The 18,954-nt window shown below is 38.8% G+C and overlaps 1 protein-coding gene across 1 annotated transcript; it reads right to left on the bottom strand.

Annotated features, from left to right (window-relative positions):
• Window positions 1-10,585: 10,585 nt before the first annotated feature.
• kcnmb3 (potassium calcium-activated channel subfamily M regulatory beta subunit 3) lies at window positions 10,586-16,833 on the bottom strand. Its single transcript, XM_052129379.1, is given in 4 exon segments — window positions 10,586-10,985; window positions 11,622-11,795; window positions 15,421-15,633; window positions 16,751-16,833. Coding segments are annotated over 4 exon segments (870 nt in total).
• Window positions 16,834-18,954: the final 2,121 nt, after the last annotated feature.

Here is an 18,954-nt window from a genome sequence, read left to right as displayed (position 1 = left end):
TTGTAACGTCACTTTTCACCCTGATGACCTTATAGGCAGTCTAGAAAGTTGGGCTTCATCAACCCTTAACTCCATTTCTGACCTTCTAATGACCCATTTGACATTGCTTCCTCATAGCACTTGCACTTTATTTGAATATGCAGACTTAAAAGACAATTCAGAGCAATCTAATTATGCATGTTTGTGTGCAAATGTTGTGATGGTGCTTGTTTTATATGACTTGTATTATGTTTTTATTGCAGCATGCCTTTTTTTGATTAGTTAACTATGTTCGTGAGGTTCATCTATAGCATAAGGTTTTATTGCACAAAAAATAGTCATATACTTGTAAAACATTATCATTTTCCACACTCATTCTAACCCATTGTCAGAAATGCTCTGTTTTGGTGCTGCTTCTCTTTTAAGACTTGACAGTAAACGCCCACTGTTATGATTGGCGCTCTGCTCTTGACTGACCTGCTCTCTACTTGCCATCTCACTGCTCACCACTACTGGGCGGGGATACAGAAATGATATGGTAAAGTAGGCATTGATTTGTTGTTGTGGAGGCGTTCAGAAGCAAATGTCTACCACAGTGTGACATCACAATGTGGAGGAAGTAGAGAATGAGTCATTTTGGCAGCTTGGTTTCAACAATGCTGTTTTTGCAGTGAGGAGGAAGTTTTGAGTTCTGAAACGTTCAGTATGTTTATATAGTACAACAAACTCTTATATGTCAAAAGATCAAGGAAAATTTGATTACTCATGTCATGACCCATTCAAATGAATGTGATCTGAGAAATATTTATATAAAAGTTTTGATTTTAATGGAAGAAGACCTACTTAAACAACCTAGTTGAAATGACACAGGCATTGCTCAGTTTACCCATCAGATCCACAAGCTTTCTGACTGCCATCTTAGCTTGAAGATTTATCTAAGAACTGCAAAAGTTACTCTAATGGAACTGGACCATGTTTCTATGTTGATTTATGCATCACTTTATGTCAGCAAGTATTTAATGTGTTCTTTACATAGCAAAACCAATGTACTATGCAATCAATACTGGCTTCTGCACAAATAATGTATTAAAAGTATGGCTGGACAAAATGTCATTAGTTAATGGAAAATTTATAAGCTCACATCAATGGGAGAAGACTGCAGCTTTTGTAAATTTGCAAATCGATTGGGCATTTCCATGAAGAGATTTTTTTAGGTGTGTAATATATAAACACAGGCATTGAATATCAATTCGTCCTAGATTTGTACAGTTTCTGAAAAAAATAGCACTTACCCATGCAATATTCACCACCCACATTGGTTGCTAGGGTGTTATAGGTGTGTTTTCTAAAAGCATATCTCTCCTCAACAAGTCGCACAGTTTTTCCATAGCACAAATGTTGCGGAGTGAAATACAAGCCGAGACTTAATTAATGGGTCTTAGCATCACTAATTAATGGTGTTTCTAGAGGAAGCTGCTACTTTGTCAGCAAAGTAACAAACACCTGAATGTAACCTTAATCTAAATATACAGTAGTCATAATTCATGCTGCTATGCTTTATCTTCATTATAATGAGTGATACAGCAAGGGCAACCAACCATATCTCTGTTATTAGGTCTTTCCAGATCTCAGACACTTGTCTTCTTCCAGATTTCACTGGCAAGTACCATCCACCCATATAAGTTGGCCACTCAGGCTGATGCAAAACGATATACACAGTGAACAGGTGTTTTACGTGTTGATAAATCCAGGACCCGATTTATATATTTTTTAATTATCATTAGCAGTGACTCATACCAGGATTTCTTGGAAATGCAATGCCACTTGGGTAAAACATTTAATCTGCCTGTATAGTTAATGTTTTGGGAACCTGTGTTTCATTATGGACTTCTTATCCCAGGGTCATTTATAAGAGATTGAGGGGATATGAGCTGAAGGACAAGAAAAGAATAGAAACTGCACTAAATGCCGGAAAGGACAGGGCTATTTTGTTGTGACTGGGGATGGTGCTCAGCTCTGTCAGACAGGTAGTGTTGTAATACTGTATGTCTGATTCAGTTGTAACTGCTTGTAATCTCTTAGTGAGACTCTCACAATAGTTTAGTTATGTTATCAGTGTTATTTTAGCTTTTTCCTGTTTATTGATTTAACTCAACTGTTTAATATAATTTGTTTGAACTATTAATTAATTATATAACTATTAATATTATAATAACTATTGATTAATGTTTTGTTCTCAAACAAAACAAAACAACAGACAAAACATAAATACAAATTTAAACTTGGGCTATTTTCAGTTTGTTGAACTATTTGATATAATTAGTTTGAACTATGATGATTGTTTTGTGCTCAAAACTAAACAAAACAAAACGAAACTGAATGAAATGAAACTAAACTAAACTAAACAACTAAACTAAACTAAACAACTAAACAAAGCTAAACTAAACTAAACTAATCTAAACAAAACTTAAGGAAATGAAATTAATCTAAACTAAACAACTAAACTAAACAACTAAACTAAACTAACCGAACTAACAGAAAATAAACTAAACTAAACTAAACTAAACTAAATGAAATTAAACTAAACGTCATGGTTACTGTTGTAACCTCCATTCCTCAAGGGAAGAAACAAGACGTTGTGTCGAATTAAGTGACACGAGGGGTCTTCCTGGGACGCCAAACGTACCTCTGAACCTGAGAAAAGGCCAATGTCAAGTTGACAAAAGGAATTTGCATGCCCTGCCCCGGAAATATGGGTATAAAGGGAAGCAGGGCAGCGAGTGCCAGTCAGAATTTTGCACTGAGGAGCCGAAATATGGTACGGCCGTTTACAGTGGTAGGTCTAGTGCTGTGAAAGGAGGGACACAACGTCTCATTCCTTCCCTTCATGTAACCATGAAGTTCCCCTTCTGTCACTCACACGACGTTGTGTCGAATGAAGTGACACAAGGGGTCCCATATAAAAACGACAAGACCCTGCGGATGCCACATCCTGCCCAGTCTAGGGGGAGGTAACATCTGGCAAATACACCACGAGGGTTGTGAAGCCGTATGTGGGAAATGGCGTGGTGGTAGGTCCAGCCTAATGAGGGGGGACTCTACAAGCACGGCGACCGGGGCAGCGGGACTGCCCAAGGGAAACGCGGGTCCGCCGACAGGGGGACCGTACCACGGGAAATATATCATGGGGAGTTTGCCTGAAAAGGGAATTAAGCCCAAGGAGCCCGACCCCAGTATAGAGCACCTGTGACTCGTAGTGGGTCTGGCCACGAATTGCTCCGCTGAATTCGCTGGCCAGAGGGCTAGGGAGGAGAACATCCAGGGAGCGACACTTAGTGGCTAACCTGGGATAGAAGGTGCGCTGGATCAACTTGAAGGGCGCTGTGTGCCACGTTACCGAGTTCTACCGGTTCGGACCTGACAAAACACGGGATGAGACCGACTCAACCCTGAGATTGTAAAATCTGGCAAAGGTATTGGGTGTTGCCCAGCCCACTGCTCTGCAGATGTCTGCTAAGGAGGTGCTAGGGGCCAGTGCCCACGAGGATGCCACACTTGTCGTAGAGTGCGCTCGAACCCGCAAGGGGGCGGGCATGGCCTGGGTGTGATAAGCTAAGGAAATAGCATCAACGACCCAGTGAGCTAACCTCTGTTTGGAGATGGCATTCCCTTTCCGCCGAAGCAGACAAAGAGCTGCTCAGAACATCTAGAGCTCTGCGTGCAGTCTAAATAGATACGCAAAGTACGTACCGGACACAGCAACGAGAAGGCTGGGTCTGCCTCCTCCCGGGGCAGCTTGCTTGCAGGCTCATGACCTGGTCCCTGAAGGGGGTCATAGGCACCTTGGGCACGTAGCCCGGTCGCGGCCTTGGGATAACGTGAGAATGTACCGGACCGAACTCCAGGCAGATGTTTCTGACAGAGAACGCATGCAGGTCCCCAACCCTCTTGATGGAGGCTAACGCGATCAGGAGAGCTGTCTTCAGGGAGAGGGCCTTGAGCTCAACTGAATCAAGCGGCTCAAAGGGGGGTCTCTGAAGGCCCGAGAGATCCCAGGAGGTGAACAGGCTAGCCCGGGGAGGGTTCCGTCTCCAGGCACCTTTCAGGAAACTGATAATCAAGTCCTTCTTACCTAGGGACTTGCCATCTACTTCATCATGGTGGGCTGCGATAGCAGCTACATACACCTTTGAGGTGGAGGGGGACAGCCTCCTCTCCAGCCTCTCCTGCAGGAATGAAAGCACTGACTGAACTGCACACCTCTGTGGGTCATCGGTTCGAGAATAACACCAATTCGCGAACAAGCACCACTTTAGGGCTTAAAGTTGCCTGGTGGAGGGAGACTGGTCCCATCCAGGGGCCAGTCGTGGAGGTTCCAGAGGTCTGGGTGCGGGTGTCAGAGGGCGCCCCGTCCCTGAGAAAGAAGGTCCTTCCTCAGGGGAATTTTCCAAGGAGGTGCTGTCGCGAGGAGCGTAAAATCCGAGAACCAGGCCCGAGTGGGCCAGTAAGGGGCCACCAGGATGACCTGTTCCTCGTCCTCCCTGATCTTGCACAGCACCGGTGCAAGAAGGCTCACTGGGGGAAATGCGTACTTGCGCAGCCCCCGGGGCCAGCTGTGTGCCAGCGCGTCTGTCCCGAGAGGAGCTCCTATCAGGGAGTACCAGAGCGGGCAGTGGGAGTTGTCTTGGGAGGCAAAGAGATCTATTTGTGCCTTGCCGAATTGGTCCCATATCGGCTGGACCACCTAGGAATAGAGCCTCCACTCTCCGCAGGGCGAAACCTGCCACGACAGCGCATCCACCGTCATGATGCGGTTGCCAGGGATGTGAGTGGCACGCATTGACCCGAGTCACGGCTGACTCCAAAGGAGGAGATGGCGGACATATGATGAGAAGGCACGATTCAGACGCCTTGACGATTTATGTACGCTACCGTCGCGGTGCTGTCTGAACGAATCAAGATTTGCTTGCCCCGGATTAGTGGGAGGAAACTCCATAGGGCAAGAGATACAGCCAGTCGAGTGAGTGACAGAAGGGGAAAGAAATGAAACTAAACTAAACTAAACTATACAACTAAACTAAATTAAACTAAACTAAACAAAACTAAACTAAAGGAAATTAAACTAAACATCTAAATGAAACGAAACTAAACTAAACTATTTCCCAACATCATTGTTGCAGTATTGGAGAGTAATTTTGAATTGTTCTGTTTTTGATGGAGGAAAATGCCATTCTTGTGTACCATTTAAATCAAAAAGTATTTGTGTGGACATGGCTGTTTCCCCATTTGTTTTCATGTTTCCCCATTCCTTGTGTGTTTGGTTTCTTTGCATTTTGGCTGCTTGTTATCAGCTGCAACTGTTTCCCATCTCCCCGGTTTGATTTCTCTCTCTAGTTATTCCCACTTTGTTTGCAGTCTGTTGCCAGATTGTCAGATAGTTTACCCTGACTATTCCAGCCATTTCTCCAGTCAGTCTTGTTTCCTTTGTTTGTTTTTTGTCTTTTTCTGAGTCTTCTTCCAAACCTGACTGTGGCCTTACACTTTATGCCCATTAATTTAGTCTCTCCACCTAAAAGTGTGAATCCTTAATATGCTTCTATTTCTTTTTCTTTCAGCGTACTGACAGAGGAGACCACAGGCACTGTGCTAACCTCAACATTAACAACTGATATAAAATGTTCATACAGCTGTGGCTCAGACTGCTGGAGGAGCTCTAAGTACCCCTGTCTGCAGGTCTATGTCAGCCTGAAGCCCACTGGAAGTATTGGACTACTCACAACAAGGAGATGCTGGACGTCAGCACTGGGGTGAAGCCCCCACAGAGGAGTCATCCAAGTTTTGAGGGAGACCATAAACTATGTGATCCATATCCAGATGGGAAACAAAAAATACTTTTATTACTCAGCTTTTCCTAGAAAGCAATGAGACTAAATGGAGATCAAATTGACACTGAAGTCTCCAGCTTTTTAATATTTCTGCTGAGAAATTACCCCTGTAGCATAGATTTGCAAAAATAGGCCTAGCCAAGACAGAGAATTCAATATCAACTTATGCGCTATGCTATCCATTTTAATTTCTGTACTCTTACAGTATGATAACAGTCACCAATTTTTTGTTTTGTTTAATTTTAATAGAAACATCTAAGACAAAGTGGATACTTAAAGGTGCACTTAGAACCTTTTTGCTTGTGTCATCTTGGACTGACAGTGACACCTAGTGGTGTGGATGCAGCATAATTTAAAATCAATAGTTTTCAGTTAAAGATGCCATTGTAGAAATTCACTATTCACAGTCAGCCTTGATTATTTTAATCAACGAGTGAAAGTGTCAAATAACATGATGGTTACTGAGATTAAGAGAGTAGTATTCAGCTGGTCATGTGATTCTAAAATGGCAGCCCCCATGAGACTGCCCTTCCCCATGTAGAATAAAACAGATTTTATAAGGTTACTGATATGACTAGAATCCTCATGTAAATGGTCATAATTTTATACACACGTTTCAAAATTACAATTCATTTCATTAGGAGTAAAACTTTTTAATGTGGAGAAAATTACTGAGTGCACCTTTAAATGAAATATAAATGAGATCTTCAAAGTCTCCTGAGCTAACACTCATGAAAATTGTTTATCTGTGCTTGAGTAAAGTGTAGAAGGTGGAAGTTTGAAACAATCAAGATTTACATTCACACATTTAGCAGATGCTTTTGTCAAAGCAATTTAGAGTGCATTCCAGGTTTACATTTTTCCCTATATTGTGTTTCCTGGTAATCAAAGCCACAGCATTGGGGTTATTAGTCGGGGTTATAAGATTTTTTATGACAAGTTATGAATTCATTCTGACCCAATGTGTTTTCAAATTTAATCAAGTAATTTCTTACGTTTAAAAATAAACTCTTAACACCTAAGATATCAAAATGCATCTAATAATAGCAAAATAGTATAGTTATTTAAATATAGCATTGATTTTATAAATTATTTTTGTTTTCGTTTTTCCGCAGTGTTCTGATCCAAAATATTTCGGAACATCTGAAGATGCACCAGCATGTCACGTGTTACCACGACTCCAGCGAACATCAGAGCAGCTTCCTTCTGAACTGCTTGTATGGAAGCACTTCAGTTTTCCACTCTCTCTTCTGGCCCTCATGCATGCTGTCTGGAGGAACCCTCATCATCCTCATGGTCAAGCTCACTCGATACCTCTCTATACTGTGAACAAATAGACATTTACATTTACATTTATGCATTTGGCAGACGCTTTTATCCAAAGCGACTTACAGTGCACTTATTACAGGGACAATCCCCCTGGAGCAACCTGGAGTTAAGTGTCTTGCTCAAGGACACAATGGTGGTGGTTGTGGGATTCGAACCAGTGTCCTTCTGATTACCAGATTACCAGTGTCCTTCTGATTACCAGATTACCAGTTATGTGCTTAGACCACTACACCACCACCACTCCATGAATAGAAGTCTCAAAGTGAAAGGGGCCCAGTGATGGCCAGACTTAGTCAAGTGGATGGAGGCCAGTGGACTGACTTGCCTTGAAAGGTATTTTGGTTACCATAAACAATGATTTGCTACTTGCTAGTTGGTTGCAGTTGGTATTGGGGGAGGGACATTCTCATTTAAAAGACATTTAAAGGGCACCTATTATGGCATTTAAAATGTCCTAATATTGTTTTGTGAGTCCCCAACAACAGTTTTACATGCATGCAATGACAAAAAACACTTTTGTTGTCTTATAATATGCATTTATGTTTACCTGATTTGCTCACCGACTCCCAAATGATTCGTTCAACGACTCATTTTTCCAAACCCCTCCTTTGCGTGACGCTAATCTGCGGTGATTGGTCAGATGACCCAGTCAGTTGTGATTGGTATACTCTGTGCAGAGATTGTCGGAAACGGAACGCCCATCACCGCTTTGTAGTAAAAAAAAAATAATCAAAATCAGAGAAGGAATTTGAGTTGATTTATGTTAGCGATCATAGCCCAAAGTTCGGTGGTAAACACCCAAACAGTTATTGTTTGCGTTAGCCCAACGCATAAACATATTGGTAAAGCGCTGCATTACTACAAGTTATTGCTCTATTCTTTATGACAACTCCAATAACATCGACAAACATTTCACATATTTCAAAAAATTGACATTGGAGACCTAGAAGCTGCGCTGAGCGTAACTTACACAACACACACAAATACTTATTAAGCATGCTAAAAAACACATAAAAGCAACAATTATTAATAATACTTACAGGTTGTGATTCGGAGGAGGAAGCTGATCCAAATAAACTTGGTACTGAACCTTCCTTCAGTATCAACCGGCTCATGAATACACACTTGAAAGCATTCATGTTCAGTAAAGCAATCGTCATTAAAATGACGTGAACACAGCACAAGGTTCGGGCTATACTTGTGTGGTATAGTTGTAAATATAAACTCTAGCCACTGATTCTTCACATGCTCGTCCCTGGGCAGTGAAAAAAGGTCGCTTTTGATATGCACTTCAGAACACAGCGTCTTGTTGTCGACATGATGTTTTCAAGTTTTCCCTGGTGTCTGTGCGGCGCAATGAGTGGGCGTGCCAATTTGATAATTTTTCGTCTTGACGTCACAACGAAAAGGAAAATGACTCGTTGGAAAAACGATTCATTACATTGACTCAGAGTCGACTCCTACTTTTGAGAGACAATAACTTTTTTTACGGTGAACTTTCATATATAAAACTTTGCAGGATGTTTTTGTTCACTTAAATCTATATTACACACTACATGAAAGGTAATTTTCAAAATTCCATAATAGGTGCCCTATAATTGGAAAAACGTTTGTATTGTGCAAAATGAGTTATAAATATTTTTGGTCTTTTTAATGCGTACATCTCCCAAAAGCTTATTTAGTCAACTTTAGGATTATACAGATGCCTTCAAAGCTGATAGACATGGACTGAAAGACACAAAACGTCACGGTTACTGTTGTTACCTCCGTTCCCTGAGGGAGGGAACGAGGCATTGTGTTGAATGAAGTGACACAAGGGATCTTCCTTGGGAGCCTCGTGTACCACTGAACTTGAGAAAAGGCCAATGAGAAATTGGCAGACAGAATTTGTATGTCCCGCCCCCGGACATATGGGTATAAAGGGAAGCGGGCATGTGTCTGTCAGTTAGGTTTTTGCACTGAGGAGCCGAGAATAAGGTACGGCCATTTACAGTGGTAGATCCAGTGTCGTGGCTGAAGGTACAATGCTATTGTATCGGCAGCATGTAACACCTCCCCAACCCCCCCCACCCCCCAGAAAAGGTGTCATATACAGACCTTAGGTTCCCAGCACCCCTGTGAGGGAACAGGTGCTACATGACTAGCATGGGAGCAAGCCCGGCAGCTGCGGCCTTTTCTCTCTCTGTGTCTCTCGCATAGAGTGTAAAGTGGCTGGGGCTATCTAATGCACTATGTAATGCATCGGGGAAGGTGGTCTTTCCCGATCCTATTCTTTCAGGGGGAAAAGACCCTGCTTCATGGGGATTTACCCGGTGAAACTGAGCCCACTGTACATCCCAAAACACCTTCATCGCCAGCGGGAAAGAAAGCCGCGACCGCAACGTTGCCATGGCTATGTTCTCGCACTGAGAACATGAACCATTCATAAAACGCTGCCTGCATGTGATCCGCGAGGCAGCTCTTATGACCGTCAGAAGCGGAGAGAAATCGACCACATCCAGGAACTACACAGAGGCAGAAAGACATCTTTAAAAAGATGCGTCCTGAAAACGATTTTCAACGCCTGCTGTGTATTGCTCTTTCGTGAGTGAAAATAAACTCTTAGAGAAAAAAACTATTTTAGGAGGAAACACTCTTTTAGACAGAAGCGCTGTTGAAGGGCCCAGGGGCATGGACTACACAGCATGCAGAGAGAGAGAACGGTGCTAGAAATGCGCCATAGGATCCAACAGCAGTGCTTCTTGCCAACAGAGGTGAGTGAAACAGTAGTGAAATTCAGTTTGCTGCTGCACAACCGCTCGGCTCTGAAGAAAAAATCAGAGTGACAGACACACGCCCGCTTCCCTTTATACCCGTATGTCCCATTAAAATATACCCATTAAACATTTTAATAAAACATCTTAGGCAAGCTTTCTTGAATTCAACATAAAGCAGCATTCACAATTTTATTTCTGTAATGCGATGGAATATTCAATGAGAAAAAACAAACAAACAAACAAAACTAAACGACTTCCTTCTGGGAAATGGACTGGATTGTGAAAAGTGATATCTGTCATATCACTCACTCACACTCACACACACACACACACACACACACACACACACACACACACACACACACACACACACACACACAAAGAGCGCATTGTTACATCTACAGAAAGTATTGTTAAAGTAACTAGATTACTGCATAACAAGTACCTTTTTCAAATGTTTATTTGCCTATTTTGAGAATAATGAACAACACAAAAAAAAAAAAATATCACAACATATATAAAACTATGGCTGCAATGGTTAATAAACATAAGGCAGCAATGGTTATGACATTGGACAAAGTCATTATTGCTAAAAACTAGCCCATTAAAGTAAGGGAACCTGTAGGTTACCATTAACTAGCTAACGGTCTCATGGTGCTCCGTGAGACCTCCAGGCCAGCACCTTAAGAGTCGATATACCCGCCTCTCTGTCAGTTTACTTTGCTTGCCTAGTAACTCCTCTCTGCTGATCTCATTACAAAGGAAAGCCAGATGTTGGTTAAACTTCACCAGTCCCACCAGCATAAATCCACAAAGAAACATGAGGCTGGGCCACAGCATGTAATACAAGGCCACCTGCATTGAGTATTTCCTCCTCAAAAGGGCATCATCTGGGTATTTAGCACTTAGATAGCATTTCATGCTTTCCCCTCGCATACGGAGCAAAGCATCTCGGATGTCAGTGGCTTCAACCTCTAGTTCCGTCTTGTTCCGTTGGCTTTTGGGAGTGTAGAAGCACTAAGGGAAAGATGATGACAGGGATGTAAAGTTAGCACATTGGATAGGCTTCTAATGGAAATCTGTAAAACAGTCTTTTATTGTACCGTTAAAGAAATAATTCACAAAAATGAAAATACTGTATCCGTTTACGCAACCTTATGGCAGAACTGATGTAAATGACACCAAATGCCCTTTGGTTCTCAAATGTCTCGTAAATGATCATGTGTGGATGTGCTGGATGAGATATGGCAAGAGTGCAGGTCTTTTTGTCACAAAAAAGTTGTCAAATGGCTTCAGAAAACTCTTAATATAGCACTAATTGGACTTGTAGATATATTTACTTTTATGGTTTATATTAAGGGGCTCTTTTGTCTTTTTGGAGCTTGACAACGCCTGGTCACTGTATACATTTTATACGGAATAGGACAGTGTGAAAGTTCTTCTGAATTTCTAATTTTATGTTCCAGGGATGAACGAAAGTTAAACAAGTTTGAATGATATGAAGGGGAGTAAATGATGGCAGGATTTTCAATTTTGGGGGAACTATTCATTTAGCAACCTTCAACTTTAATATGTAACCTGTTAATGAGCATCAAATACAGTGACATAATACTTTGTAGAAAGATCAATCATCATCAGCTCAGTACAAAGCAATAATAATAGCAGATATACCTTTGGGTTTGATTTCACCACCTCTTCATCATAGTGAAGTTGAAGTTCTTTTTCAGAGGACATGTTTTTCACCAACACATGCAGACATGAATAGTTAGTAGTGATGCAACAGCAGTCCAGTGATTCATTTAGAAAATAAGCGTCAAGCAGTGAGCAGTTAGAATCTTCCCAATCACTGTTGTGGAAATAAAGCACTTATTATACAAGTATATCTGACCACAGAATGCCTTGATTGACTGATCACAAGTATTATGGAGAGCTGTGTCACAAATATGTTTCTTTTTTTTAACTTCTTTTAATTATACATTTCTTATATGGGCACTTCTTCACACAGAAAGAATACCAAACAGAAATGGAATGACTTCAGTTGATATTCACAGACAGGAACTTTGTCATAAATGACTCATGTGCACCTTGTGAATATAGTGAACTGCACAAGAGACTTGACTTATGCTCACAGCTGATTCTATAGTTAGCATGTAGCTGAGCTAACATGTCAATACACTAAAAACCACAAAAATCACACCCAAATATGAATTAAAATCAACAGATTAACTATTTACCGCACTTCAATAGTCTAGTGCAAAAACATTACAAAATTAAAGACAAAATTTAACATTAACCTAATACTCTGCAGGATTTTTGGGGCTGCATATATAAACATCAATTGTTTTCTTTTGGATTTTTTTTTAAACATTTTTATGTTTAAAAAAAGTTTAAAAGTGTGCCATTTCAGTTCTGTGTCCACTGTTTTCAAGCAAAAAGCCTTAATTTATTCCAATGGTTAGCAGAAAATACTACAAAAAAATATTATTTTCCTCTATCACCTTCCATCACATTATACTGATCTGAAATCAGATGTGGAAAGAGAACAGTTTTTTTGTTTTTACTTAAGTAAAAGTACTGCTACTGAAGAAATAATTCACTTGAGTACAAGCAGATGTACTGAGAAATATTATGACTCATGTAAAAATAAATATGTAGTTTGCTGAAAAACTACTCAAGTAATTACTTTACAAGTTACTTTATGAAAATTATATTATATATACACTGGCGGTCAAAAGTTTGGAATAATGTATATATTTTGCATTTATGGCAAGAAATTGGTACTTTTATTCATCAAAGTGGCCTTTATCTGATCACAATGTAAAGTCAGGACATTAATCATGTGAAAAATTACTATTACAATTTACATCTTATAGAACTTCTTAAACTACTTCAAAGAGTTCTCATCTAAACATTCTCCATGTGAGCAATGACAGCTTTGCAGATCTTTGGCATTCTAGCTGTCAGTTTGTGCAGATACTCAGGTGACATTTCACCCCACACTTCCTGTAGCACTTGCCATAGATGTGACTGTCTTGTCGGCACTTCTCACACACCTTACAGTCTAACTGATCCCACAAAAGCTCAGTGGGGTTAAGATCCATAACACTCTTTTCCAATTATCTGTTGTCCAAAGTGTTTCTTTGCCCACTCTAACATTTCTTTTAGTTTTTCTGTTTCAAAAGTGTATTTTTCTTTGCAATTCTTCCCATAAGTCCTGCACCCCTGAGTCTTCTCTTTATAATTCATAATTCAATGAAGCTGTCAGCTGAGGACATGCACATGTGTGTGAGCACATCTGGCCTTCCACATCTCTTTCTGTCCTTGTTAGAGCCAGTAGTTCATTGTCTTTGAAGACTGTAGTACACCTTTGTATTAAATCGTCCGTTTTTTGGCAATGTCAAGCATTTTATAGCCTTCATTCCTCAAAACAATAATTGACTGATGAGTTTCGAGAGAAAGCTGTTTCTTTTTGTGTGTGCCATTTTGACCTTATATTGACCTTAAGACATGCCAGTCTATTACATTGTGTGGCAACTCAAAAACAAACACAAAGACAATGTTAAGCTTCATTTAACAAACAAAATATATTTAAACTGTGTTTGATGTAATGCCAGGTGAGTTTGTAGTACCAATTGATCAATTTAATATGATTAATCAAGGATAAGGTGTTGGAGTGATGACTGCTGGAAATGGGGTCTGTCTAGATTTGATCAAAAATGACTTTTTTCTAATAGTGATGGTGCTGTTTTTTTACATCAGTAATGTCCTGACTTTGTGATCGGTTGAAATCCACTTTGGTGAATTAAAGTACCAGTTTCCTTCCGAAACAGCAAATCTATATATTCTTATATTTTATTATAATATATTATCTATTTTAACCTTTGGCCACCAGTGTAGTTAGAATCTTCCCAGTCACTGTTGTGGAAATACAGCCATTAATATATGACACCAGAAGGCCTCTATTGACAAATATGTTTTTTTTGTTGTTGTTGTTGCTTCTTTTAATTATACATGGCCTATATTGGCACTTATTCACACAGAAAGAATCCTAAACTGAAACAGAATTGCCTCAAGCGCTAAAGTACTATTATTTATTTATACTTAAAAAAAGTAGAACAATTATAAAAAGTACTGTAAAGAGAGTAGTTGTACTTCATTACTTTCTACCTCTGTCTGGAATGTAGGTGGTGCTTTAAAGCATTTTAGCCCTAACCCACAGACAACAAGTCTTTTTTTGGAAGTTCTGAGATCATCCACACTGTTTTGTTGAATATCTTGGCTTCTGAGGTGTCTAAAAGTCAATAGGTGTCATTTTTCTGATGATTTGTTTTTCATACTTTTTCTACCAGACTTCATATTTTGTTAATAATATTTTTTACACAACATTGGATTATTCATCCAAGCAAGCTAACACACAAGTAAACAAGTTATTTATTGAACTAGTTTTAAAGCTAACAACGCAAGGTAAGATTTGATATGAAGATTTAGACTATTTGGGGCTTCTACATCGTGACCTCTAGGTGGGGCCAGTTTGTAACACAAATGTTTTCAGGACTTATTTCATAATTTTATGTAAATAAATCAAAAGGTTCTATGAAAAGTTCAGATTCTAAGCTTTCAAATGATACCACATATGCATCCAGAGACTTCAGAGTTTTATTGTTAAAACGGATTGCCATATAACGCCTCCTCTCGAGGTTCCGTTTTGCTGCAATTGCGAATAGTGTGTAAAGATGGTGTGGATGTGTATTTTTGGTGCAGATGGAAACGGCTTTGATTCTGCCTTTTGTCCCACTTCTCGCTATCCTGTTTCCTATCTCCACTCTTAACGTTTCCTTCAAACTACTTACAATAATAAATGAATTTATTTAAAAGTTGATTGTCTCGCAGTGATTTGGTCACGGGGCGGTCAGGGAGTTGAGAAAATGATTTGATTCGGATAAAATTAACCATGGTTTTACTATAATAAATTGTAGTAACCATGTTTTTTGGTGGAAGCCATAGTTTTAATGTAATTAACCATGTTGTTACTACAATAATATGGTGTTAATATTAACCACTTGTAATTTTGTGGTTACTATGATTTACTACAAAATACCATGGTGACATTTGTTTTTTAGTTATGTTGAATAATTTCCTTCCAATACATTTTAGCATTGAATACAAATACTGTATATTTCATATATACAATGCAATCAGTATTTCCATTGGATTCATCCATCATCTTGCATGGACATTTTTCACTCAATTCAATGGGATTGCCTTATCCTGCTACATGCATTTTAAGCCTTTATAGGGAGCCATGCTATCTGGGCATGCAGTAGGTTTTGAGACACAACCTTAGATTTCGTAGTGATGACTTCATCAAGATAGAGATGATACTAGCAGTTGATATTTTAATTGCTCATCGCACATGCAAATCGACCATTTCTAAAAAGCTTTCAGGACCACCAGTTTGACCTGAAACAAACCTTTGCAGACATGGTTTCACCACTGAAATTCCCACCAGAAAGTACATGAGAATGGAAAATGTCATCATGGTCAAACCAAGTAGAATGGCTCTATCTTCTCCTACACTAGACTCAGGGGCCTGAGCTCGGGCTTTCTCATTGCACTTCATCTCCCTCTCTTTCCTCCAGTTTCCTCCAGTCTCCTGCAACTGGGGTTGGTGGTGCGAGACATCCCTGAAAAACACAGATCAGTGTTGTTATTTTATGCAGTTCAACTGTAATATACACATATATGCCACATATCAATGAGATATGAAGGGCTAGCTGGAAGACAGTGCAAACTTGACCACACATTTTTCAGCAGCCTTCGTTCCGAAAGTATTTTCCAATAAATTTTCTCCATCGGGATTTCAAAAAATTCTTTAATAAAGACTTCTAAGCCTTGAACCAAACCAACCAGCTCCAAAAAGAATCACAACATTAAAAACTTTGATCTGATTTGGGGGGGAAATATAACTATACCTAATATATATATATTTAAAGTTTTTTTTGCTTTTGGTTTGTTTAATTTTTTTGCTATTGGACTCCACTGTCTCACAAATGTGTCTCCCAGTTCTAAATTTGGTATGATGTTACAATATAACTGTTTTTTTTTTTTTATACTACTGCACTGTAAACACACACACACACACACACACACACACACACACACACACACACACACACACACACACACACACACACACACACACACACACACACATGTTGTGTTTCCATGTTTTATGGGGACTTTCCATAGACATAATGGTTTTTATACTGTACAAACTTTATATTCTATCCCCTAAACCTAACCCTACCCCTAAACCTAACCCTCACAGAAAACTTTCTGCATTTTTACATTTTCAAAAAACATAACTTAGTATGATTTATAAGCTGTTTTCCTCATGGGGACCGACAAAATGTCCCCACAAGGTCAAACATTTCGGGTTTTACTATCCTTATGGGGACATTTGGTCCCCACAAAGTGATAAATACACGCTACACACACACACACACACACACACACTGGTGCAGCTATCATTATGAGGGCTCTCCAAAGACATAATGATTTTTATACTGTATGATCTATAGATTATACCCCCTAACACTACCACTACCCCTAAACCTCACAGAAAACTTTCTGCATTTTTACATTTTCAATAAAATATAGTTTAGTATGTTTTTAATTTTTACCCTCAATTCAAAACTCAAAATACATCTTATTACAGTTATCTCTTAAGTTTCTGCAAAACTAGACAAATTGCTTTAATAAAACTGAAGACTAAGGCAGTGAACTGATCTCCATACATACCGCATATGTCGTCGTCGAGCGCCCTGCAGGGTGATGCTAACAGGAACACTGAAAGACCCCCGAGGGGACTGATTCAGCAGCATTCCTATCTCACTAAGTAACCCTTAACTGGGTTACAACACTAAATTAACATATCACAAAAAGGCCTGCTTTGACAAGGTCAACACACAAAATGTCCAGACGCAGAACCACCATGATAAACAGCCAACAGGCATGTAGTACACCACTGAGTGCACTTAAGGGATTGTTTTGTTCTCACCCAGATGAGATGATGCACAATATCTTACCCTTGCCTGAGCAGGGATGCCACATAGAGTTTCTATAGGAACCTCTACAACCAGGCACAACCATAATTATGTCCAAAGGGACTGTAAGCACACCTGACCATTTTTCATTCTTACATAAAGCCTGGATAGGCAAAAACTGTACACGTCCATCATTATGGTACAACGGCATGATTGTTTACATCCATTTGAACTGTCACAATCATTTCTGGCATTTCTACTCTATTTCACTAGTTTTCAAGTTGAATTATTTCATTAATTTAATCACAAATAAATTCAGAGTGGTTGGCTTAAGTGATTTGAATGAACAAACACACTGAATGAACAAATCCAATGTGTTTGTATGTCAACTGTATGTTGTAATTCTGAAGGTTGGAGTTTAAAACAATGAATAAATTATGCAGATTCGTTTGCTGTTTTATACATGCTATTGTGTGGCTCTTCTTCAGAATTTTGATGAAGCAAGCCAACTCTCTAGTCAATTTTCAGTTTTTGTAATGCAATGTGTTTGTTCATTCAACTGGATTACATAAAGTGAAAAAAAAGTGAAAAAAGTGGGAAAAAAACCAAACCCAAATAAGATAAAAACAGACTTTCTGAGTAATACAGCAACAATGAACCATTAAGTGGAACTCACATAATGAATAAAACCACTTTGATATTTTATTTGTATAGTTTGTGAAATGCTATAATTTGTGGTGTCAGCATTAAAATGTAAAACATTGGTTCAAATAAGAAAATACCATGAACGTTTTTTATTATCATGGCGATTCTAAATAAATAAATGAATACAATATGGCTCTATTTGCTAATGTTAGTTAATGCAATAGATATCATTAACTACCAATAAACAATTTTTTATTACAACATTTATTAATCTTGGTTAATGTTAATTTACGAAAATACATTTGTTCATTGTTAGTTCATAATGCATGAGCTATTGTTAATGAATGCAAATGTAACTTTTAAAATGTATAAGTAGTAGGGCTGTCAATCGATTAAACATGTTAATCGAATAAATCACATGAGATGCCGATTAATTAATTAAAAAAAATTGCAATTAATCGGATGTACAAGGTTCTCAAATAAAAATATTTGAATATATAATGATTCAAAACTTTCAAATATTTACATTTAAATAATTAAGCAATAAGGCATGAGAGGCCGTGCTATATTTTGAATATTTTCAAGGCAGAAGGGTGTTGTTAGGCACAACGCAAAGTGGATCAACCTCTTCAGCCATGACTATATTCACAATATGGCACAGACTTGAGTGCCTTATTGCTTTTACAAAACGGTCACACATAATAAAAATAAATATATAAGGGTAAATAAATAATTAAGTAAATAAATAACTAAATAAGCTATTTCACAACTATAGACAATGAAGACTGTTGTGTGCATTATAAGATTAGTGTCTGTGGATAATTTTATTCCATCTGCTGTCAACTGAACATATAGTACCAAAAAACAAAACAAAACAAAAAATCATAACAATACTTTTCAAAAACTCACTTTTCTCCAAAGTGTTCAAGATAGAGACTAATGATCTATAAATCAATCTTAGCATGCAGAAGCACAATATTTTACTTCAAAATTACACACATTCTGAAATATTATTCATTTCAAATGAGATCTTACCTAAAAATATGTGTTCTTCTGTACAACATAGACATATTAGCTTTATAAAAGGTTTGCAGTTATGAAACTGGATTCTGACCAAACTGATTCACTAAATGACAGAATGACAAAACTCACAAAACTTTTTGCTTTATGCGCAACAACAGTGTTTAAATAATTAATACGGTTTTTATCCAAAATAACATTAATTATTAATGAATGATTTACTGTATACATAAAAGTACAGTAGTTTTCAGAACAGCACTGTGCACCTGGTCAGCTCTGGGTTGTTTTGTGTGG

Source organism: Xyrauchen texanus, chromosome 6, assembly GCF_025860055.1.
Source record: "Xyrauchen texanus isolate HMW12.3.18 chromosome 6, RBS_HiC_50CHRs, whole genome shotgun sequence".
NCBI classification, from domain to species: Eukaryota; Metazoa; Chordata; class Actinopteri; order Cypriniformes; family Catostomidae; genus Xyrauchen; species Xyrauchen texanus.
Note: the sequence above shows the minus strand (reverse complement) of the source record. Positions and strands in the feature narration are given on the sequence as shown.